The 24,235-nt window shown below is 39.0% G+C and overlaps 1 protein-coding gene across 1 annotated transcript; it reads left to right on the top strand.

The window, feature by feature from the left end:
• The first annotated feature begins 994 nt into the window (after window positions 1-994).
• On the top strand, window positions 995-24,216 carry si:dkeyp-77h1.4. The gene is made up of 9 exons (XM_046848013.1): window positions 995-1,196; window positions 9,717-9,769; window positions 10,234-10,254; window positions 10,367-10,636; window positions 15,009-15,305; window positions 16,100-16,399; window positions 17,051-17,229; window positions 18,342-18,443; window positions 18,544-24,216. The coding sequence occupies exons 1-9, from the start codon at window positions 1,171-1,173 to the stop codon at window positions 19,390-19,392; spliced, it is 2,097 nt and encodes a 698-aa protein (XP_046703969.1). The 5' UTR covers window positions 995-1,170; the 3' UTR covers window positions 19,393-24,216.
• Window positions 24,217-24,235: the final 19 nt, after the last annotated feature.

Here is a 24,235-nt window from a genome sequence, read left to right on the forward strand (position 1 = left end):
TCCACTTCGCCACCGTTTGTCCAGCGTCAGCCGTCGCCTTACGTCGAGGATAAGTGCCCCTTCAAATCCATCTTATGTCAAATGTGCCTTCGCCACCCTTTTTTTTTTTTTTTTTTGAAAGTCGGCAGGATTGTTACAAAACGTGATCGATCCGTTGCCAAAGCTGGGCAAAGACACAAACACATACTGGACCAACATCATCAGACTTCTGACCCTTTTCCAGTGAAAAGACACATTACATGCACAGCTCAGGTTTCCAACTGAAGGTACCATTCCAGCAACGGTATTCCAATGTAAATAAACTTTTGTTAGCTAAAAAAATGTGTTTGTTGTGTCTTTGAACCAGATTCTCTGATCTGATGAAACCAAATTTGAACTGTTCAGCCTCAATTCTACTTGTTATGTCTGGAAGAAACCAGGCAGCACTTATCACCTGCCCAAAACCATCCCAAAAGTCTAGCGTCATGCTGTGGGGGTGGTGTTCTGCAGCAGGGACTTGGCAAATGGTCATGGTTCAGGGAAAGTAAAAATGTAGTGGAGTAAAGAGATCTCCTCAATAAAGAAAACCAACCAAAGGTTCACCTTCCTGCATAACAACAACCCTAAGCACACTGGAACCCTACTGAGTCTCTGGAGAGACCTGGAGGTGGATGTCCACTGATGGTCCCTATCCAAACTGACCCAGTTTTAGAGGTTTTGCCATGAAGAATGGCAGAAGATCCCCCAGTCCAGGGGTGCAAAGCTTGTTACGTCATACCCCTGAAAGACTAGAGGCGGTAATTGTTGCCAGATTGTGTGTGATTTTAGGGAATATATAATGATTTCATTTCTAAGGAAGTCTGCTTGAGTTTTTGGTGTTTCCATAAAACGCAGCTCGGTAGATTCCGAGATTTGCCGACCTCGAACGAGCTTCTCCGAGAAGGCGCGACGCGCGCGCCGAACGTCTCGACAACGAGCGCGCGCTCTCTCTCTCTCTCTCTCTCTCTCTCTCCTTCTCTCTAGCTCCTCAAGTGACTTCTTTCGTCGCGGGAGGCGGAGAAAAAGAGAGGAAGAAGCAGCAGCGCCAGGAGCAGAAGCGAGAATAAAACGATTAGCGCAGGGAGGAGAGAAAAAAAAAAGATTGAGCGCGCGCCTTGGACCGTCAGACTCACCGGCACGCGCTATTCATTAATGCGGATCTACTCACTGCAGTCAAGGTAAGAAGAGCACGCGCTAAAGAGAGAGAGAGAGAGAGAGATAGATAGAGAGAGAGAGAGAGTGTGTGGAAAGGATGGATGCGGGGTGTGAGGGGTTAAATTTTGCAGGGTTTTTCCCCTTTTTGCACTGTGGGAGAATTTTCAAGGGCGAGTTTGGGAAATGAGTTTGAGTTATTAATTTTGTGGATTTTATTTTTCCATTGAGAGAGAAAGAGAGGGGGATGACGAGGGAATGTGCAAATTAGGTGGTGCGGAGAGCCGCTTAATAAGGCAGAGAGAGATGGAGAAGGTGGGATGGAGCTAGTGAGAGAAATGGAGAGAGGGATGGGGAGAAGAGAGCGCGCGCGCGAGCATCTTGAGGAACGCAGCGTCAGCACCATTTAATAACGCGACATTGTGCTAATGAACAGACGAGCGAAATAACAGTGCGGTCCAGATGTTTTAAATAGTATACAGATGTGGATGTTGCTGTGTGTGTATAATGAGATTTGTTCTTTCGGATCGGTGCCAGTTATTTGATATTCACCCCGTAGGCGAGTTCTCATTCGTTATTCTCTCACTGACCCACTGAAATGCAGAAATGTGTAGGAATGGCAAATATGTCTAGCACGAGGAAGGGGAGAAAAAAGATCAAGAAACAACTCCCCTGCGCATTTGCGGGGGGGAAAAAAAGCCTGAGAAAGCCCCGAGAACCGTTTCATATCATCACCGGTCACTGATATCGAATCCTGCAAGATCGAGATTTTTTTTTATGCCTCGATTCATCAGTGCACCCATAGGCTCCACCCATAGACACCGCCCACACGCATCATTTGCATATGCTGATATATCAGTATTGCTATAAGGAGATATATCAGGCTGCTCCTAGGTGGTGTGTTATGACGTCAGAGAGTGGCTTAAAAAGCTCTGCAGGCCAGCTGTGACAGCTGTAATGTTAAAGACAAACTGCAGATAAATGAAAGTGGACTTCTTATTAATCATATATGTGTGTGTGTGTGTGTGTGTATATATATATATATATATATATATATATATATATATATATATATATATATATATATAATATGTATATGTGTATATTTTATATATAATGCTTTAGAAATGCTTATAGAGCACTGCATGCATCCTTCTGGGTGGACTGTGTCGCCATGCCTCTAGCCTATTATGGGATGCTTGAATGTTACGTAAGGGGAAGTCTTATGGGGAAGACAGGTGGAAGCAATGGGGGTGTCCATTCAAAAAGCAAATAGAATTGGATACCAACAATCAGATCAGTGTGTGTTTGCGATGTAGAGATCAAGAAAAGTGCGCGTGCATGTTGTGTTTCTTGTGAGTACACGAGTACACTCGAAGTGGGATTTGATGTCTGAAAGGTTAAAACAGAATCATATCACGGTATCGTATGCCTTCCAGACTTGGCCGCGTGCCATTTGGTTTGGCTCACTTTTATTTTTTTCTGTATGGAAACCTACTTGAATCACATTAGGCATGAAGCATGGGTCTGGCTTTCTGTGTGTGCAGCCTGGCGTAGAGTGAAAAAAAAAAACCGAGACAAAATGGAAACGAGAGAGATTCACGTTGCAGCTGATGCTGCTACCACGGGCAGTACTTGATCAGACTGGTCAGGTGCAATCTCTTAACTTATTATGACCTTCAATTATGGGGAAAAAAATATCAGTATTACCTATGTTAAGCAAAAAAATATTCCATGAAGGTTTCTAGGCATGCAGAGATGCATGGGACATCATAGTAAGGCAGAGAGAATGAGAAGGAAGAGAATTTAATACCATATAAAATTTAAGATATTGTTGGCAAAAATTCAATATATTTCTATTACAAAAAATGACATTAAAAAATAAAATATCATACTATAATTTCTTTCCTACATTTTTGCTTTTATAAATATGAATTTTATTACAATATCAATGGTTAACGATTCATATATGCAAGATTAATAATATTAAATTACAAAAAAAAATCCAAAGTGATCATTTTGGCCCCAATACTGCCATTTGAGGTCCATATGGCTGGCTTACTCTTCACCCTCTGGTAATGGCACCCCCCTCTGAGTGTGAGCATATTGTGCAAAAAGTGAGTATTGTGCAAAAAAAAAAAAAAAAAGGTAGGATAAATAGGACCTGTTTAAGGTTGCATTATACCTAATGCATACTTTTCAGGAGGAAACATACTTAGCAAATAGATTTAGATTAAAGCAGAATACATTTGTTATAGGATCTTAACTGCATTCAGTAGAAGCTTAGATAATTTTTTCCCTCCGATAAGGATTTTAATACCCACTTGAGATGTTAGCCTTCCTTCAAAACCGTGCCAGAATGAAATTGTTAAATAAACGCTACTGTTACACCTCAGTAGTGTGAGATGTGAAATGCTCTAATTTCTTTTTCCATTATTCTATATAACTGCCATAGCAGCAGAGTAAGAGATATATCATGATAATAAAGTAGTATACGGTCATTTTTATTGGCATGAAGATATCCATTAGATATGGTTTACATTGGTTGGAGTGGAAGATCTCCTGCTTTAGAGCTCTGACCTCAACCTTACTGAACACCTTTGGGATGAGTTGCAATGCTGGCTGCACTCCAGATCTCCATCACCTCACCTACACCAATACCTGACTTTACTAACACCCATGTAGCTGAATGAGCACAAATCTTCACAACCGCCCTCCAAAATCTAGTGAAACATCTTCCCAGGAGAGTGGAGGTTGTAACAACAGCAAATGAAGACTAAAAAATAGAATGTGATGTTCATAAAGTATGTTCGGATCCTAAGCTCCACAAACATTTGTCCATACAGTGTATATTTGAATAAGTATTGAGGTGGACGTTCCCTAATGCAGACCATTTCTAGCTCTTTTATATCTGTGCGTATGGCCTTTTCTTTTCTATTCCTGTTTCAGTTGAGTTCAAATCCAAAAACGTGAATGTGTTCGTGTTTTAAAACCAGTTCTGTGCCGCTTTAGGTGTATTTCCAAGTTCATTATTGCAGCCAAGCTGTAACCTTCTTACCACGGCAACCTGGTGCTGAATTAAAATATCTTGGTACTTAGGGGAATTTATAACATTCTTCCTAAACCCCCCTCTGAACAATATTAGGTGTTTTATACCTTTTTATACAGTTCTCAGTTTGTGAGTACTATGTTCTAAGCCTGTACAATGCACACAAAGATTCTATATTGCCATTATATTGGTTTATACAGTATATAAAAAACACATTAATGGCAATTGGAAGACATATGACTGCACCGCATTATGTAACAGTTTCAGTGTCGCATGTTCTGTGGACAGAACAGTCGATTCTGTGCCCTAATAAAGGACTTTGTCAAGAGGTTGACGGTGTGTAAGAATGATGTGCAAGGAAAGCGTAATCTAATCTCTTGAGGAAGCACCTGGACGATGTAAACGATGATATATTGTATATTAATCCCTGAAGCTCAGGGCAGCGCAGAACGGATCTGCAGGAACATAACCATGTGCTTCCACGCAACTCGCACCATTTCTCATAAAACCTTTCAATGTCTGCTTTACTGGATATACTTTAGGTATGTCGGTCTATTAACCTATTAAGCCGAAATGCAATACAAGCGAGTCAGAGGCAGGCAATACTTCATGTAGCCAAATGGCTTTCCCTGTAATACTTCAGCTGTCAAACCTTGCTCATGTCATTTTTTTGCAATTCAATTTTTCCCCAACACCCTTTTCTTTGTATTGTTTATGAACCAACCTACCCCCATACCCATTTTCTAGCTTAGTGGTGAAGATATTGCGTAATAATAACCATGAAGGTTATCATCTTAAAATCCCTGAAGAGGCACTGGTGGACCCTTGTGCAAAATTTTGAAGCCTCAGCAACTTAGGTTTCTTTTTAAAGCATTGCAGCACAAAGATTACTGTAAAAACGAGAAAAGTAAGCATCACATTGGACACTCTTCATAAACATAACGTCCCTAAAGGGTTTGCTTGTAAGATGTGCAGTTTCTTTGCTTGGATTATATTCCATTTCACCATATTTCCTGTTTTGACTCTATCCATTACAGCATTACTATAACCAGGATCCTACTCTGTTCTCAGACGATCATTTCAAGTCTTTTTGATCGGTAAATGAATTCCCAAACCAATCTCCTGATTTCAGAATGTTGTTTGCCTCACATCCACATGCTTGACATTTACAGGAGACAGTCGTCTATTCACAGTTGTCTCATGACACCTGTAGCTGCCTATGTAGGCGGAAAAATCATGCTCCAGTTGAATAAGCCGAATTTTCGGATTGCTAGGTAATAAAACAAACTGACTTTTTTCCTCAAATAACAAATACTTAGTGTCTCATCTCCGCCACACAAATATGTAAAAAATGAAGGAATTTTGAAATGCGATTAAATAATCAGCATTTCCAATCATCAAATACAATTGTGTATACAATAATATGTCCTTTATTGGTCATTATTCACAAATGATAACCTTATTTTTATGTTTAATTAGTGGTGTTTGAAAAGCACTGGGATTCTGGGAATTCCATGACATTAATGACCCATAGAAAATCAATGGGGGATCTGACCCGCTGTTCGACTGCCGCTCGCCCGACACACCAGTACGACATATCCACTCGTCCAGGGTGGGCAGCAGATCGTGCCCATACACCAGATTCATCGATAACCCCGGGAACCATGGTTAAGGGGCAATTAATCACCCAATAAAAAATTAATGGGGCAGAAAACTTGTGTGTCACAGCTCGGACTTCGAGAGTCCGACATGCACATATGGCATATTCGCTCGTCCGGGGTGTGGAGCAGATAATACCGATATTACTCCTGTTGTTAAATACCCCCTGGGAACTATGGGTAGAGGGGGCAAATTATTATTTTTTTTCCTAGTATTAAATAATTCACTTCCGTTGATATGGCACTTTTCGGCCCCCTGTTCACCCCGACACGCCAGTACGACATATCCACTCATCCGGAGTAGCAAGCAGATCGGGCAATTAAGGGGCAATTAATCACCCTATAGAAAATGAACAGGGAATAAAACTCGTGTGCCACAGCTCAGCCCTCGAGCGTTCGACATGCACTTATGGCATATCCACTTATACAGGGGGCGGAGTGGGTCGCAGCAATATGCCCCTCGAACCCCGGACCTACTCATAATTCTGGGAATTTCACGACCATCGAAAATGAATGGGGAATCCAACACTATACTGTTCAGCCCACATTTGCCCCACAAGTCCCGACGACATATTTACTCGACAATGGTGGGCAGCAATTAATCACCCCTATTGAAATTAATGGGGAAACACCTAGGATTCATATACATAGAGTGAATGAGCTGGGTTAAAGCCCACAGACCCCAGGCATGCCATTCATCAAAGCAAACAGCCCGTTGGGGGAATTGCATAATGGGACATGCTCTTATCTCACACTTAATGGGGGGAAGGGGGGTAGGGGCAACAAAGAGGGCGGGGACACAAAAATACACCAATGTTGACGTGATAAATCAACAGACTCAGCCTAGCATAGGGAGTTGCACTGTGGCTAATATAGTGACAAACCCGGGTCATGTGACTCGGAAAACAAGGGCAATAACAGCATGCGAGGTATCGAAAACGCTCATCTCCCAAAGTAACACTTCAACACTTTTGCACCGTTAACTGCAAAGTTTTTGTGTAGGAAATGTCACATTCTAGTTTGCAATTGTTAAGTACACAATAAAAAGTTCGAACAATATTCCGAAGAGTATTTTTTTGCTGCAGACCTTCATGAATCATATCTTAATCCTGTCAGATGTCCACTCATTGTACAGACTGGGGCCAAGCCTATAGAATTCAGGGCACAATTGCACACACACATACAGACATATCCAGTTATACACTACAGACAATTTGAAAACACCACTTACTATACAGCAAATCTCTTTAGACAAGCGAAACAAACTAGAGTAACTGGAGGAGTTCTAACTTCAAGAGAGATGTTTTAAAAGCAGCATGAGAACTGAATGTGGGCGCTTTAAAGAAATTGTGGAAAGTTGTGGAAATTTGTTGTGTAGTATTAAACATAATAAAACAACACTGTTATTGTGTAACATTGTTATAAAATCAATAATGCGACAGAATAAATACCTTTTATTTGTGCTTTTGTGTTTGAATTCTGCACATGTATGACATTAATATACTGCCTTATTTATAAAATAATAATAATAATACTGTTTAATATAATATTCTATGCAATTTAAATGTATTGAATACAAACAATAAAAATGATTGGGTGTAGCTTAACACTCAAATTTGCTCATTTATGACTATGCATTTTAAATTCAGGACAGTACACAACTATAAAAACATTTTCTATAGCTTTTTTTGTACTATTGCAATTTTTATGACATTAAAAAATATGCAACTATTCAACTTAATAAATTAATCAAATAAATGTATGCATACATTCAAAAAAGAGTGTAATGTTTTTATTGATTTTGCCAGCTATAGAGTAAATAAATGATGGGATTTCAATTCAATCAGTTGTTTCATTTGAATATCATTTACAAATGTGCAGAGATGTAGATGTATACCCCAATTCCAAAAAAGTTGGGAATCTGTAAATGTAAAATGTCAATTGATTTACAAATCTCATAAATCGATATTTTATTCACAGGACATGGAAAACATTTACCATTTTACAGAAAAAATAAGTTCTTTTTTTTAAAGTCTGGAAAAGGGTTAAGGGTTAGGATTAGGTTAAGCCTTGCATATTTGAGCAAGACAATGCTAACTGCATACTTCTAGGGTTAGGGTTATCTATTACAATAGCATGACTTCATAGTAGAAGAGTCTGGGTGCTCAACAGGCCTGCCTGCAGTCTAGACCTTTCACTATTTAAAAACATTTTATGCATCATGAAATGAAAAATACAACAAAGGACACCCAGAACTGTTGAGCAGCTAAAATCCTATATTAGACACATGTGAAACCAAAACTTCACCCAAAACTTAAGTAATTGGTCTAGAGTTACACACTGGTAAACATGGCCCTGTTCCAAATCTTTTGAGCCATCAAAATCAAAACCTTATTTTATCTATCTATCTATCTATCTATCTATCTATCTATCTATCTATCTATCTATCTATCTATCTATCTATCTATCTATCTATCTATCTATCTATCTTTATTTATTTTTATTTTTTTTATTGTGACTAGAATATGGCTTTATGAGATTAGCAAATCATTGCATTCAGTTTTCATTTGTATTTTGCACAGTGTTCCAAATTTTTTGGGGAATTGGGTTTGTATTTACATCCCTAATGTGCAAACCAAAAGACCATTGTGGTAAGAAAGAACTCTTTGAGACGACACAAGGATGAAACCAAAGAGTAACCAAAATCCTTGTCTGGGTGAAAACAGATAGCAGGAATATAAAACATTACTCTTCCAAAAGGAGTATATTATGCAAACAAACAGTAGTATGGTAATAATATATTTAGGAAGTACAATCATTGGACTATCCGGAGCAGCAGAGGGTGAGTCAGGGAGAAGAAATGTGTATATAGTGAGAGAGAGAGAGAGATTATTAGGTATGCTCTTCAGTCAGTGTTCTATTGTTAAAGAGTTCTGTCTGAGGTGTTTATTTTTTATAAGAGGTGTTTTTTTATTTTCATTAAAAGGAGGGGGGCTTGGGCCGTTTCCACAGCTTTTCTTGTATATCTAGAGCTCTGAGGTGTGAATCCCATCTCTACCTGTGTGTATATGTGTTTGCATGTTCTCCTTGTGCTTCGTGGTTTCCTCCAGTCCAAAGAAAGGTGCCGTTGGCTGACTAGAATTTCTAAATTGCTAGTTCTATAAATTCTATGGGATTAACCCAGTCTGTGTGGATTAAGTGTTATCGAAAATGAACAGATAGATGGATAGATGACTTATTGGGGATAAATACACATAGTTCACATATTAACATTTTTGTTCTATAATTCGTACATTCTGTAAAGCTGCTTTGAGACAATGTCCATTCTAAAAAGCGCTATAAAAATAAACTTGTAGTTTTAGTCATTTTAGTAATAAACACACGTTTTAGTCAAGAAAGCGTAAAGCAGGCACAGTCATTGCTGATATCAAATAATATTTAGCTCAAATGGACAAATGACTGTGAGCAAATGCATTATTCTTCTTTAATCTTTGTGTCCTACACAAATGGACAAATCAATGGACAGCCTGAAATCAGCAATAAATGCAGCAAGACCCCGGATGCCCATGATTCCGAACATGAAGTATTGAGTTTTTTTAATGAGCTAAATCAGCATCACTGCCCTAAGCAACCATTACTGCTCTCAGTAATTACACGAATGGAACAAATTAGCTGTCTGATCTGATGCACACAAAAAAAAGAGAGAAAGAGAACAAACCTACGACAGTGTACATTTCCTAAAAGTGCGCTACTGAATCCCTGGTGTAATAGCTGGGTACTAATATGACTGGCCTGGTTTTATGATTATGATTAAGTTACACTTCTGTCCCTATGCTCAGATCCACTATGGAGAGCCTGAGAGTCTTGTGTTTCAGCATGCTGCTGTGTGTGGGTAAGAAATGCAGTTTTTTTGCATGTTGTTCCTGATAATTATCACACAATTAGCCATATTTCTGTAGCTATATATATATATATATATTGCTATGTGCACTAGCAGTTGAAAGTTGCTTAGACAATTGAGTTTTATTATTGATTTTTATTAATGCCAAGATATTTTTAATGAATGCTTATTTATTTATCAGAATGTCATATTAATAGCAGTTTGTTTTACTTTTAATACAATTGAACTGATGAAAAAATGAAGTTTGTATAAAAAAAACCCCTAAAATGCTGGTTGATTAGACGTGCAAATACTTTTTATAAATCCTGTGAATAATGAAATTATTGATTTATGACCAATGTGATATTTTATAGTGATTTCATGATGATTTAATAGTACAAATGAGTTGACTGGTCAATAGAATTAAATGTTTGACTTGTGTGAATATTAACTTGTTCATTTGCGTCACTTTTTAGCGTTCACTGAAACTTTGAATGGTAAGATTTCTGCCTGTGCAAATATATATAAACACATATATCATTTTTTCTTATTCTAAGTGAAACCACTTACAGTAATAGATCACTCTTGATGTGCTTTGGTCTTTCTTAGTGCACGATGAGGAGGTGTTCTTGAACGAGGATTTTCACATCTTGTTGCCTACGGGCCCTGCTAACTTGATCTTCAAGCCCAGGATTGGTCCAGCAGGTGACGGACTAGAGATGATGAAGGACGGGGTCGTGGTAAGCCCGCGGGTCAAGCTGAACCAGGCTTTGAGCCACCTGATTCTGGAGAATGTTGGAGAAAGTGATGAGGGACTATACGTTATCAGTTCCGAGCAAAAGCCTGAGGACACCAAACAGATTAATCTCATCGTCAGAGGTGATACTCAGCTCTGCTTAATCGAGTTCTTTTGCTGGCTAACAAATCTCTTTTGATTGATGTCTAAAAATAATTAGCAGTGTCCTTTCCATTTTTTGCAAAAACCTTTAGTGCAGTGCAGTACAATGTATTTTATAGATTTTCTTTTTTTTTTGTTAAGGAATCATTTACCTGATTCATTTGTTGGAGCCTTATATCAATGGTTCAGCTCAGATTAGAATCAGAATCAGAGTACTTTATTGATCTAATAGTAATGCAAAAATATAAATATAATATCTATTGTTGAAAGTGCTATAAAAATACAGTTGAATTGAATTAAATATTGCACATTCACTTGTTCCTAAGTTCTGTTTAGTCCTGTGGTGTTTTTGACAAAAAAGAAAAAAGAATAGCATGGAGAACACACCTTCTGCCAGTTTTCTCTACTATTCTTTAGGTATATTTTTTTGTTTTTCCTGTCATTTTAAGTAGGTTTTTAAATCTTCATTACTTTCAATCAATTATGAAGCTCTGCACCGGTAAAGACCATTGGTGGTAAAGGAAATTGTTCCACTGACCAGCCAATCGCAGCTTTGCCAATGATGGTTTCTAGTATAGATACATATATCTCAATTATCTCAAACAACTCAATCAACTCAACTCAAAACTCAATCCTGCTATACTAATCATGCCTACAAATGTGTTCAAAGTCCCTAACTAGACAGAACATAATTACTACAATTAGATGATTTTGGATGTTTTGTTTAATCTCGTCAGATATAGTTAGTGATGTACAAAGAATGGGCCAATCTTTGTCTGGGTCTTAACAACAAATTATTGGTCAGAAAATTAACAAAAATTTAACAAATAGATAACATAGTAGAGTTTGGGATAGCTTAAAGGTTTAAGACTTGTGGGTAAACAACTTCCATACTTCTGGCTTCAGGAGTGCATTTCTTTCATTCTTGCACATTTTCTGGAGATTCTGTAAGTCGCTTGGAAAAGCCTCCATCCGATATGCATGTAAAAACACAAATTCTACTTCTTCTTCTTCTTCCTCTTCTTCTTCTTCTTTCGGCTGCTCCCATTAGGGGTCGCCACAGCAGATCATCCGTCTCCATACCACCCTGTCCTCTACATCTGCCTCTTTTACACCAACTACCTGCATGTCTTCCCTCACCACATCCATAAACCTCCTCCTTGGTCTTCCTCTTTTCCTCCTTCCTGGTGGCTCCATCCTTAGCATTCTCTTACCAATATAACTCATGTCCCTCCTCTGCACATGTCCAAACTATCTCAATCTACCTCGCTTATCTTGTCACTAAAACTTCCTACATGTGCTGTCCCTCTAATAAACTCATTTCTAATCCTGTCCATCACTCCCCAAGAAAACCTCAACCTCTTCAGCTCTGCTACCTCCAGCTCCGCCTCCTGTCTTTTACTCAACGCCACTGTCTCTAATCCATACATCATCACAGGTCTCACCACAGTCCTATAAACTTTCCCTTTCATTCTTGCAAATACTCTTCTATCACAAATCACTCCTGTCACTCTTTTCCACCCACTCCACCCTGCCTGCACTCTTTTCTTCACTTCTCTAACACACTCTCCATTACTTTGCACTGTTGACCCCAGGTACCTGAACTCCTCCACCTTCTCCACCTCTTCTCCCTGCAACCGCACCACTCCACTGCCCTCCCTCTCATTTACGCACATGTACTCTGTCTTACTCCTACTGACTTTCATTCCCCATTCCGCATACCCCCACCTCTCCAGGCTCTTCTCAACCTGCTCACTACTCCCACAAATCACAATATCATCTGCAAACATCATAGTCCAGGGAGACTCTTGTCTAACCTCGTCCATCAACCTGTCCATCACCACTGCAAACAGGAAAGGGCTCAGGGCCGATCCTTGATGCAGTCCAACCTTTACCCTGAACCAGTCTGTTGTTCATACTGCACACTTCACTGCCGTCACACTGTCCTCATACATGTCCTGCACCACCCTCACATACTTCTCTGACACACCTGACTTCCTCATACAATACCACAACTCCTCTCTCTGCACCCTGTTGTATGCTTTCTCTAAATCTATAAATACACAATGCAATTCCTTTTGTCCTTCTCTATACTTCTCCATCAACATTCTTAAAGCAAATAAGGCATCTGTGGTGCTCTTCCTCGGCATGAAACCATACTGTTGCTCACAGATGGTCACCTTTTCTCTCAGCCTGGCTTCCACTACTCTTTCTCATAACTTCATGGTGTGACTGATCAACTTTATTCCCCCTGTAGTTACTGCAGGTCTGCACATCTCCCTTATGCTTAAAGATCGGTACCAGCACACTCCTTCTCCATTCCTCAGGCATCCTCTCACCTTCCAGAATCTTGTTCAACAATCTGGTTAAAAACTCCACTGCCATCTCTCCTAAACATCTCCATGCTTCTACCGGTATGTCATCTGGTCCAACCGGCTTTCCACCCTTCATTCTCTTAATCGCCGCTCTCACTTCCTCCTTACTAATCCTATCCACATCTTGCTTCACTAACTCCACATCATCCAACCTTCTCTCTTTCTGAATTTCTTCATTCATCAGCTGCTCAAAATACTCCCTCCACCTTCTCAACACATTTCCATCGCTATCCTTTATTGCTCTAACTTGCAGTACATCCTTCCCAGCTCAGTCCCTCTGTCTGGTCAATCGGTACAAATCCTTTTCTCCTCCCTTAGTGTCCAACCTCTCATACAACACAAAAAAAACAAAAAGAACAGACAAAAAAAACAACACAAAATCTTAACAAATCAAATGGTTTCACATATACTAGCCAAATACTGGTTGTGTTTATTGCATTACTGTCTATTACTGAATGGTCTTTTAAAAAAATTTGTGGTCAGAGTGTTTAATTTTAGTATTGTTTTTAAGTTTTTGATATACAGCATTTTTTCACACATGCCTTGGTTAGGGGTTAGGGTCAGTAGTTAGTGTTAGGGGTAGCTTTGAGTGTAATGTTAGGGTTAGTGTTCTAGTAAGGTAAGGGTTAGCGGTAGGGGTAGGGTTTAGGGTTACTAGTTAGGTTTAAGCTTAATGTTGCTGTAGGGGATGGGCTTACAAATTAGGTTTAGAGGTAAGAGATAAGAGGGTTAAGGGTGGTTAATGATTAGGGTTAGTTTTAGGGCTTAAGGGTTAGAGTTAGGCTAAGGGCTTAAGTGTTAGGAGTTATTAATAGAGTTATGTCTTGGGTTAGAGTTAGAGGTTAGATATAGGAGTCAGGGTTAGAGATATGTGTTAGAGTTAGAGGTTAGAGTTAGGAGTTAGAGGTTAGAGTTAGGGTTTGAGTTACGGGGTTATGACTTAGAGTTAGGAATTGAGTTAGGGGTTGGGGTTAGGTTTAGGGGTTAGGGTTCGAGTTATGGGTAGAGTTAGGGTTAGAGGTTAGGGAGTTGTGTTAGGGGTAGAGTTAAGGTTTAGAGTTTGTGTTAGGAGTTAGGGGTTAAATTTAGGGTTAGAGTTAGGGTTAGGAGTTAGGGTTAGAGTTAGTGGTTATGAGTTAGGGTTAGGGGTTGAGTTAGGTTAGGGGTTAGATTAAGGGTTAGGTTTAGGGGTTGAGTTAGGTTAGGTTAAGTAAGAATTAGAGTTAGGGTTAGGGTTAAGGTTTGAGTTAGGGTTTGAGATAGGGTTTAGAATTGGGGTTTAAGTTAGAGGTTAGAGTTAGGTTAGAAGTTAGGGTTTGAGTTGGGGGTTAAAGTTAGGGTTTGAGTTAGGGGTTATAAGTTAGGAGTTAGGGTTTGAGTTGGGGTTAGAGTTAGGGGTTGAGTTAGGGTTAGGGGTTGAGTTAGGTTAGGAATTAGAGGTTAGGGCTAGGGGTTAGAATTAGGGTTTGAGTTGTGGTTTGAGGTTGAGTTATGTTACAAGTTAGGGTTAGAGTTAGGGTTTGATTTAAGGTTAGAGTTAGGAGTCAGGGTTAGGAGTTAAGGGTTGCAGTTAGTGTTAGGTGTTAGGGTTAAATGTTAGGGGTTAGAGTTAGTGTTAGGGGTTAGAGTTAGTGTTAGGGGTTAGAGTTAGGGTTAGGATTATCTGTTTTATCCAAATACAAATGGAAAGTGTAAGATAAACGTATTGTCTAACCTCTATTAACTGTATGCTGCTACACAATTGTTCTTGTGTACAGTGTTTTGTAGCTACAAAGAAACAAATGCAGCATGAGCCCTGAATAGTTTGAATTATTACAGGGTGCATGTAGTTAACAACATGGGGGTGTAATGATGCAGAAGTTAATTGCAGCTCTGCCAAAAACCACCCATGGTGCTTTCCTTTTTTCTTTTTTCTTTGCCTCTGCATCTCGTCGACTTAATCCCCCTTTTTGGAAAAAACCTTTTTGTCTCTTTTCAGATTGCACGATGGAGATGAACGTAATTTACGGAGCCGATTTCCAGATTTCGCTGATTGGTGTCGCTACTCCTATAAGTGTGGGCTTTCGTCCCAGGGCTGTGGAGGCCAATCAGACATCTGATCCAGCAAAACAGCTCCTGACAGCTGATGAAACTTTAATTGAGGGCTACGAGGGCCGCATCAGAAGCACTGAGCAGCGTTTTGTCCTGAGAGGTGTGACTGTGGCTGATGAAGGCAGCTACACCATCACTGATGCAAATGACAAAGTAAACAAGAAGATCTGCCTTAATGTGAAAGGTGAGAAGAAGAAAGTTGTAATCCAGTGCCTTGTATTGTGTTTTCATATATTATAGTTTGTCTTATATGATCAGGTAAAAAAAAAAGGTTATTAAACATGAAAAAAAGAAAACCTATAACATATTAATATGAGCCCAAGCATGTACACAGGGCAGTGGTGACTAGGTTTTGGTTTGAAATAATTGCCAAGATTCCTGCAAATGTGGTTAATTCTGCATGTCTTTTTTTAGAAACACTTAATGGGTATAATAAAGGCTCAGGATGCTTGGCTGACTTCATCTTTGGATGTTTAGTACCCACTATCTTGGGCATAATGATCATATAACATTAATAGTGTCTTAGTATAGTTTGAAGTGCTATTACTGTGTTTTTGGAAGGAAAATAAGAGACAGGACCCTGTGGAGGAAAGAATCGATGCAAGAATTGATTCTGGGTTTTATAACACAGTCAGATAAGAAGGTTAGACATATGAAAAAATGTCAGATGATGTGGCCTATAGAAGGCAGACAAGAAGTAAAATGGGTGTATGCATGAAAAAAAGAGAGAGAAGGACAAAAGCAACAATGAACAATGGGTTGAACTGATAAATTGTTTAAAATGACTCCTATCCTGACTGCACTATCTGTCTAATAAAATATTCATGCTTGCTTTCTTTCACTGACTTCATTTCTACTCTTTTACGCTTTTGCGTTTTGCATTTTTTCTTTTATGGCATCTCCTATGATGTCATTGTAACGAGTGAAGAATGATAATGTAACGTTGAGCATTTTTTTCGTTCATCTCTTCCATTGCAGAGCATCAGAAGTTTCTCAGAGTGTCATACGGGGGCACATTTAAAATGAATCTCCACTTAAACAGTTCCTCTGCCCGTCTGATCTACTCACCTGACTCCAGCGGATCAAACAACAACAACCAATTGGTGATTATGGAGAAGGGCGAGCTGACCCTGCCTCCAGAACGTGACCTGGAGGGACGATTCTCTGTGGAGGACACGGTGTGCATCCTGGAGAATGTGAAGACAAGTGATGCAGGACTGTATCAGGTTACTGATCTACAGGGCTTCACCGTGTCCAAAGTCTACTTGGGAGTGGAACGTAAGGAAACAAGAGCACTTTATCTTACTTTAAATATATGATGTGTTATTTTATATAAACTGTAACACCATGTCATGCTTATATGTGCTTGCTAAATTATTTTAGATTTTGTTACCTCTTTGCTCTTATAATAATATCTGCTCTTCAGGAAAGGCATTGCATTAGATATTGTAGCCTGGCTGTGGGGATCTGCTCATTTATAGTAAAGGGGTTTATCCTAACAACGAAACATTGGAGCAGGTCAATAAAAAGATCAGGGAAAAAAAATGCAATTATGAAAGAAATATAACTTCCATAGGGCAGTTAGTATCACAATCAACTATTTGAAGATGACTGAGCACACACTTATATCGGCCATTTTACAAGGTGCAAACAACGTACAGTAAGAATCAGAAGGTTGGAGATTTTCGAAAATAAATAGAGGGATGCACCACAAAGTTCTCATTTGAGTATAACTGAACATTATCCTGAAGCACATTTTTAAGCCAATGCAGGTTCTGTACAAATATTTATTTTACATTTTTTGTGTAAGGAAATTCTTGTATAATTAACACACATACACATGTTTTGGTGAGTGTGGTTTTGAGTAGAAACTCACCCCCCTCTCTCTCTTCTTCTCTCTCTCTCTATCTATCTCTCTTGGTGTCTCAGCATACAGGCTGCCTAATGTCTTTGTGGCAGTGATTTCTCTGGTGGCTTTGCTGGTGGTGCTGCTGCTAGTGTGTTTGGTGTCGTGTTTGGTGAAGGTGCGCAGAAGGGCAATGAAAGCCCGAGCCATCGAAAAGATCGCAAAAAATGCTGGCAAAGAGGAAGGGGGTGCCTTTAGACAGGTAACAAAACTACTGAAAGACACCAAACATTAAGTCTATCAAACATTACACATTAATATGCAGCTATTAACTGAAAACCCCTTTACAGCTCCAAGACTCGTTATAGACTATAGTCTAATAGCCTTTCTGACAAGAACATTAATAACTCCACAAAGTCAGTAAAGCGACCCATCAATGCCTGAAGCTCAGTGGGTTAGGAAGCTGTGGATTTAGCATTTTAGTGCTAGGCCTTTAGTGTAGTCAGCAGCACTAGGAAGATGTTCAATTTACAGTTGAATAGATCACACTGAAGACAAACCCAATGAACTCCCTAAGGCACAGATAAAACAGAAAATCATTACATTACAGACAATAATACGACAATAATAAGTAGAAAATATGTTTTCCCTCATAGCTATATGAAAGAAAATATATATAAAAAAAAAAGAAGCAGCATGACTCATCATTATTGCTTCCTAATTCTGCACTATCACATGACAGTTGTTAGCCAGGAAAGCTTCAGTCTAGAAACAATGCTACATTGCTAAGTCACAGGCCAGCTGAACACATCCACATACATGAGACAGTTATGCTCTCTTGGAATTGCCTTGCTGCAACTCCTGGACTACTCAATTGGCCAATTGGGAGCCAAACAGTTATTTATGGCAAACCCTCAGAACAAATCAAACTGATTTTCCTCTGCCAACACTACGATATATATATATATATAATGATCTATACCATTTTGCTTCTAATGGACACAGATGATGGTTAATACTTGATATCACTGACCTACTTTTTTAATGTCAAGGCTCATATTTCATTGTAGGTGTATTGATTATGTGGTTGTTGTGTGAAGTCCATATTGATTTTTCTCTAATGAAAACAAGTTGCTTGAACCCATGTTTTTTTAAAGATTTTTTTTAATCACTTCCTACATTCCAACTACTTTCACCCCATGTTATTAAACCCCAAGTTGAAATCCCAGCCACACCAACAACCACACCTGCGCCCCTGAGCAAGGCCCATTAGCCCATAACTTCTCAGTTGTAAATGTAAATGTAGATGTTATTGTATTTGTGCCAACACAAATGATTTACCTGTGATGATTGAAGCTCCCTGTCTGCTTGCAGGTAGTGAAGGAAGCATGCTCCCGCCAAACTGATGAGGCTCCGGCTCTCTCACAAAAAGAAGATATTACAGAGAAATCCCAGAGTACTGAAATCAGCATTAAGGTTTGTATCATAAAGACTAAACCAAGACATATTTTAGGATATTTACAATATTTTTAATGTGTCTTCCATTTCCCACCATATATATCTGTAATATGTTCAGGGTCTGGAAGTGTCTGCAAAAGATACAAGTATCCTTGAAAAAAACCTAGAGACCAGCGACTCAGGAGTAGGTTTCACTACTGCTGGTCTCCCACTGGACAGTGATACTGAGGCACTAACAGTACCCATTCAAGAATCTGATTTCCTGACATCCTCTGTTGCCTCTGATACCAAACCAACTGCCAAGCAAGACTCCAAACTTACTGTGTCTTCACCTCCCAAACCTGCAACAACCCCTGAGGTGAAGACGCCATCTGAAACACAAGTTTCCGCAACTCTGAAACCTGCACCATCTCCTGAACCCAAACTCTCAGTAACACCAACAAAAGAAACAAAAACCATCTCACCCACTCCTGAGTCAAAACCGAGCTTGAGCCCATCTCTAGAACCTAAAACCACCCCAGCACCAGAAGTCAAACCACCTCCAAGTCCTGAACCCCCAAAAGCAATGACACCAACACCTGACCCGAAACTAGCTGTCACTCCGACTAAAATGGCAGTGTCTCCAGCTTCTGATCTTACACCAACCAAACCTGATGCCACACCATCTGCACCAGCTGCTGCTGCAACTCCTGACACCAAGCCTACCCTCTCTCTGACTCCAGAACCCAAACCAGCTCTCTCACCAACTCCTGATGAAAAACCAACCACCAATGGTACCCTTGAGTCCACCCCAGCTATAGGATCTTCTGAGTCAAATGCACTCCCTGCAAAAACCCCAGAGACTGAGAAAAGCTCCGCAAAAGTACCTGAGGTCATCTCACCCGAGGGTACAGCTCCAGAGGCTGAGCAAGCCTCTGCCAGCGATGGTGCTGCTTCCTCAGGAGTGGAGGAAACTTCTACCACCTGAGGTCCAAACCACTACCTGATTACTGCACCCTCCACATGTCTTTTAACACCGATGACAATCGAGATCTAACAGCAAACAAAAAAAAACTCAACAATGTATCACGGAGGGCAATTTTACTCTATAAAAACTTCACTATAACTAACATCCACTGTAGATTTACCTAAATAATTCCTATCTAATCACTTTGTAACACATCCATAAACACTAAAGACATACCACTACAGGTATTCATTGACTGTTTATCTGACGCAGGCTGAGAAAGACTGCCTCTTCCATGCAAACAAGATGTACAGATGCAACATTCTTATGATACCTAAATACGATTACACTGCATGCAAAAAAAAACAACAAAAAAAAATCAAGAGAATGAACTAACTTCAATTAATCTTTGATGTATTTAGAGACTGTGGTAGTGAACTGGGTGACGGTGATCATAGACCCCAAACAACTCTCTTTTTCTTGTTCATTCCCCAGAGACATTGGCTCAATGTGTTTCTTTTCAAGTTTTGGAGAATACATCGACGCTGTTAGAAATATCAACATAAGAAGAAATCTTAAAATAGCATTGAAGAGTATTAAAATGTATACTGATCTAAAAATGTTTACTGAGCTAAAAAAATTCTGGGACTAGAGACTATTACCAAGCCCAACCACAATACCTGGACCTTTCTGATGGAAAGATTTTTGGAGTATTTCCAAGGAAAACTATTCCAGGCCATATTACAAATCCTATAAAACCATTTATCCGGATCCTTTCTCCCAATCTCAACACACTAGCAGAGGTTTCCAACACAGGATTGACTTAAAAAAGGTAACTGAAAAAAGCATACTCTAATGTCATAACATTCCTTATTTCTAGTGCGAGTACTAGTACTTTCAGTATTATAGGCAAAAAACCTGTAGATTAAGATCCAACTGGCATGAGTCTGTTACAGTATGTGTACAATATGGCTGCCTATTTTTTAATTATGTAATGTTTGGTGAGGAACTACAGAAAGATTTTGAGTGGCCCCAGGTACTTGATTGAGATTGAGATTGCGATGAAGGGCAGTTACCACAGGGTTTAAATGCTGGTCTTCATCTTGGACTTAATGGAATACAGGGAGCTGATCATAAACCGGTGCTTTTACTCCAGGAATTTTAGGGAGCCTCGATTAGTCAAAGGATTGATTGATTTACACAAAAGTTTGACTAATATCTATCAGAATCAGTTTACAGAGATATCGGGTGCTTCTTGTGGAATCTGAACACCACTGCCCTCTTGCTGTTGCACCAGTAATGTAGGAAAGGAAGCAGTTCTCTGTGACCTGATTGGTCAAGACTTTCATTGTCTAAAAAAAAAGAAATGGGTGTGGCTTGCAGCTTGTTTACATGACATCGTGAGGTTAGATTTTAGCCCTGGGTAGATTTAGCTAATGCAGATGATTTTTTTCGCTAATGCGTCTACCTCGTATTGTAAAAGATCTTGGATACACTTAGAAGGCTAACTTTACTGTAGTGCAATGATGGGGGATAAATGGTCTAGACTGAGTTTCTGATTAAAGCACAAAACTTGTTAAGGCTTTACTACATTTCCTTAGGCAATTTGCCGACCTCCCTCTTCCCCCACCATTAGCTCAGAATGGCCTTGTTCTTTCTACACCTTTTACACTTGCACCAGTATTACGAATTAAAATTGTACAGCCACACGGCCTTCTAGTGTAACATAGTTTGACACACAATATAAGCGTGTTAATACTCGTTTTACCCACTCTAAGATAATTACTCACCTTGAGGTTATAAGGTTCTATCTAATTGCTTTTGGATTTTTATCACACTGTATGAAAAGATCGACAACAACAACAACAACAACAAAAAATCACAATATCGTAAAATCATGGAATGACCTGATAGAATCTTGTATTTCTAAGATTTTAAACAGATCTGTAAAAAGGTTTGTAATCCATATTTAGAAGCTGTAGGGAATGTTAGCTACCAATATTACCAATATTAGCGAATAACCCTTGCAGCCATTAATGCTTTTACACGTATTTCTTTCTGTTTCTCCCTATCTCTCTCTAACCTAAGTGCTATAGACCATGAGTCATTTTACTCCCCAACAGCTGGTCTGTCGTTATTTTAAGAACGATTTAAGCAATACTACGAGTGCAAAAGACTATGCACACTCATGCACATTGGTCATTAAGGCAGGAGCTTCCAAACCAAACAAATTCTGCAAGGCAGTGACAAAGCATATGCAGTATACATATTTTTCTTAGAAAAATGTACACTTATTGCACACAGTATATAACGCATGCAATTATATAATGCCTATAGTTCCATTGTAATGATTTATTAGGTACAGAATGCATCACTGAAGTCGAGTGGCTGTGCAATGCATTGCATTCTTTAGAATTCATCAGGCGATCAAAAATGCTGTTTAATACAGAAAAAAAAACAAGGTAAAGGAATAAACTATATATTCTGTACATGAAAAATTTGGTAATATGGCATGAAAACACGGGAACTCAATGAAATAATTCTTTCCCTCCCACTATTCACTCTTAACAAAAGTTTCCCACTGAGTATATTCTGTATCCTGAAGTATCTGTACTGATTTTCTACAGCATGGTAGTACAAATATATTGGTGTGCATCAGGGTCTACGCAGTGACAGGAGAAGGGTCAAGCATTTAATAACGCTATTGCCTCCACACCAGACGAAGGTTAAGTGCCTTGCTCAGTGGCACAATCGCATTTAACAAAACCGAATGGGGGCAAGTGACCCATTCTTATAGACACCAGCTCTTGAAACACGGTTTGTTAGACAATGAAAACTTTGTATGATTTTGATGTAATCCATTCACTCACCTGTAAACTCTTCTCCCTGTCACGCGCTTTACCGTTACACCACGGCCAAATGAAATGCTAGTCAAAATAATTATATAACCTCTAGATGAGTAGTAGTCATAGTAACTGTGTTTGCTAAAAAACAAAAAAAAAAAACCAATAGCTAAGTTAGAGCATGAACTCATTTTTCTGAACATTGCTAAGTGATAACATGCATCCCTTTTTTGTAAAAACAAAACAAAACAAAAAAACACAACAAAAAAACAGTGCTGTTTTGTTCAATATTTAGTGAAAAGCGCTGCAATGATTTTTTTTCCCCCTCCACACGTTTGTAGTGTGTGCGCAGTATGTTTGTGTATTCAGTGTTTGGTACTTATATTGTATGTATTTACTACTAGCACCATAAGTATGCATTAGGTGGATGTGTGTGTGTGTGTGTGTGTGTGTGTGTGTGTGTGTGTGTGTGTGTGTGTGTATGGGTTCTGTGTTTACAAAGAAACTACACTGGAGAAATGAGGAGGGCGAACGCCGCTGGTTGCTGGCATTTCACGAACCATAACATCCCGCCTAGCTGTTTCTGCTCTCTCGCATACACATGTCCCAAGACCATACAGGAGACCTCCCTTTTCATTTTTTCCTTGACTAGTTGTTCGGCTAAAGCATCACGAACGACAGGATGTGGTGTGCAATAATCGCGGTTGTTTTTATGGCGTCACAGTGCTGACTGAGATCTCGAATGTCTATTTACTGAAGAGTTGCTTAACTTTTTAGAGAGGAACTGGTCATTTGCTGAAATGTGATTTTTGCTGAAACGTGAGAAAAATAGCTGAAATAAAATAAAAAAAATCAATCAATTTTAGTAGCTAGAACAAAAAAATTGTTTACAGATATGAAAAAAAACTTGAGAAGTCTGTACTCGGATTATCATTAGAAGATATTTGCAATACTTTCATGGTAGTTTTTGTTTATGTTGAGATTTTTGACACGCTGAGGCAACATTTTAATTGGTAGAAATCGAATAATGATTCAACTAAAATTTGAAAAAGCTAACAAAAAGAAAATGCAAGAAATTTCAACATAGATCAAGGTGATCTGCAAATTCAACAGACTATTTCATTGAATCTTTCTTTGTTATCATAAGCAATGTGAAAAAAAATGGAATTAATAAACAGTTCAGTGAAGAAGTCTTAGGCACAGGAATTGAGGATGCAATGAAATGAATATCTTTTCACATAAGGAAGAAGTATAATAAACAGGAATCAATGATAAACTGGACCAAGTCAATATTTGGTGTGACAACCCTATGGTTTTAGGTATAATTTGTGCAGTTTTATAAGAACATTGAAAGGGATGTTTTTGAAATGAAAAATCATTTTGAAATGAAAACCAAATGAACGCAACATACACAGACCATTATTTTGACTAATTTTACACATTTTAATATCCCTTACACACTTATCAGGACACATTTCTATATAAATATGAGCTGTTGAACGATTATTAAAGCAAGAGTGCAGCCTGAAGCCTCATTCTCTGTAAACCCCAGTAACTACACTAACCTAGATAGTGACATCCTGTACTTTAGAAAGGAGACTTGGATCTTTGGAGAGAAGTAATCATGGCTGGTCTAGCTGTATGGGACAGTCAAAAGTCACGTGTACTCGTGTGTGTGGTAAAAGCTTAGAAGATATATCGGGCATATGAAAGAGCATTGTGACTATGAAGGTTGGTGTGTCGTTAGGATTGAGCAGTTATGTCTAAAGCAACCTATGGCGTGTGTGTGCTGAATAAATGGAATAATAGGCTGTGCCTGCAGGATGACACGAAGTTCCAACTGCCTCTATCTTGTGTCCATCAAAGCCCAGCCTCTATTCGAAGACCTATTTCCAGTTTGTCCATCTCTGTGGTTCTGTTTTGCACAGACACAAATGCACACATTTTGTGAAGGAACATGACATTTGTTCTGTTATAATAAAAAGCAAGGTGTAAAAAGCAACAGTTTCAGACAGTTTTTC

Source organism: Silurus meridionalis, chromosome 4, assembly GCF_014805685.1.
Source record: "Silurus meridionalis isolate SWU-2019-XX chromosome 4, ASM1480568v1, whole genome shotgun sequence".
Taxonomy (NCBI): Eukaryota; Metazoa; Chordata; class Actinopteri; order Siluriformes; family Siluridae; genus Silurus; species Silurus meridionalis.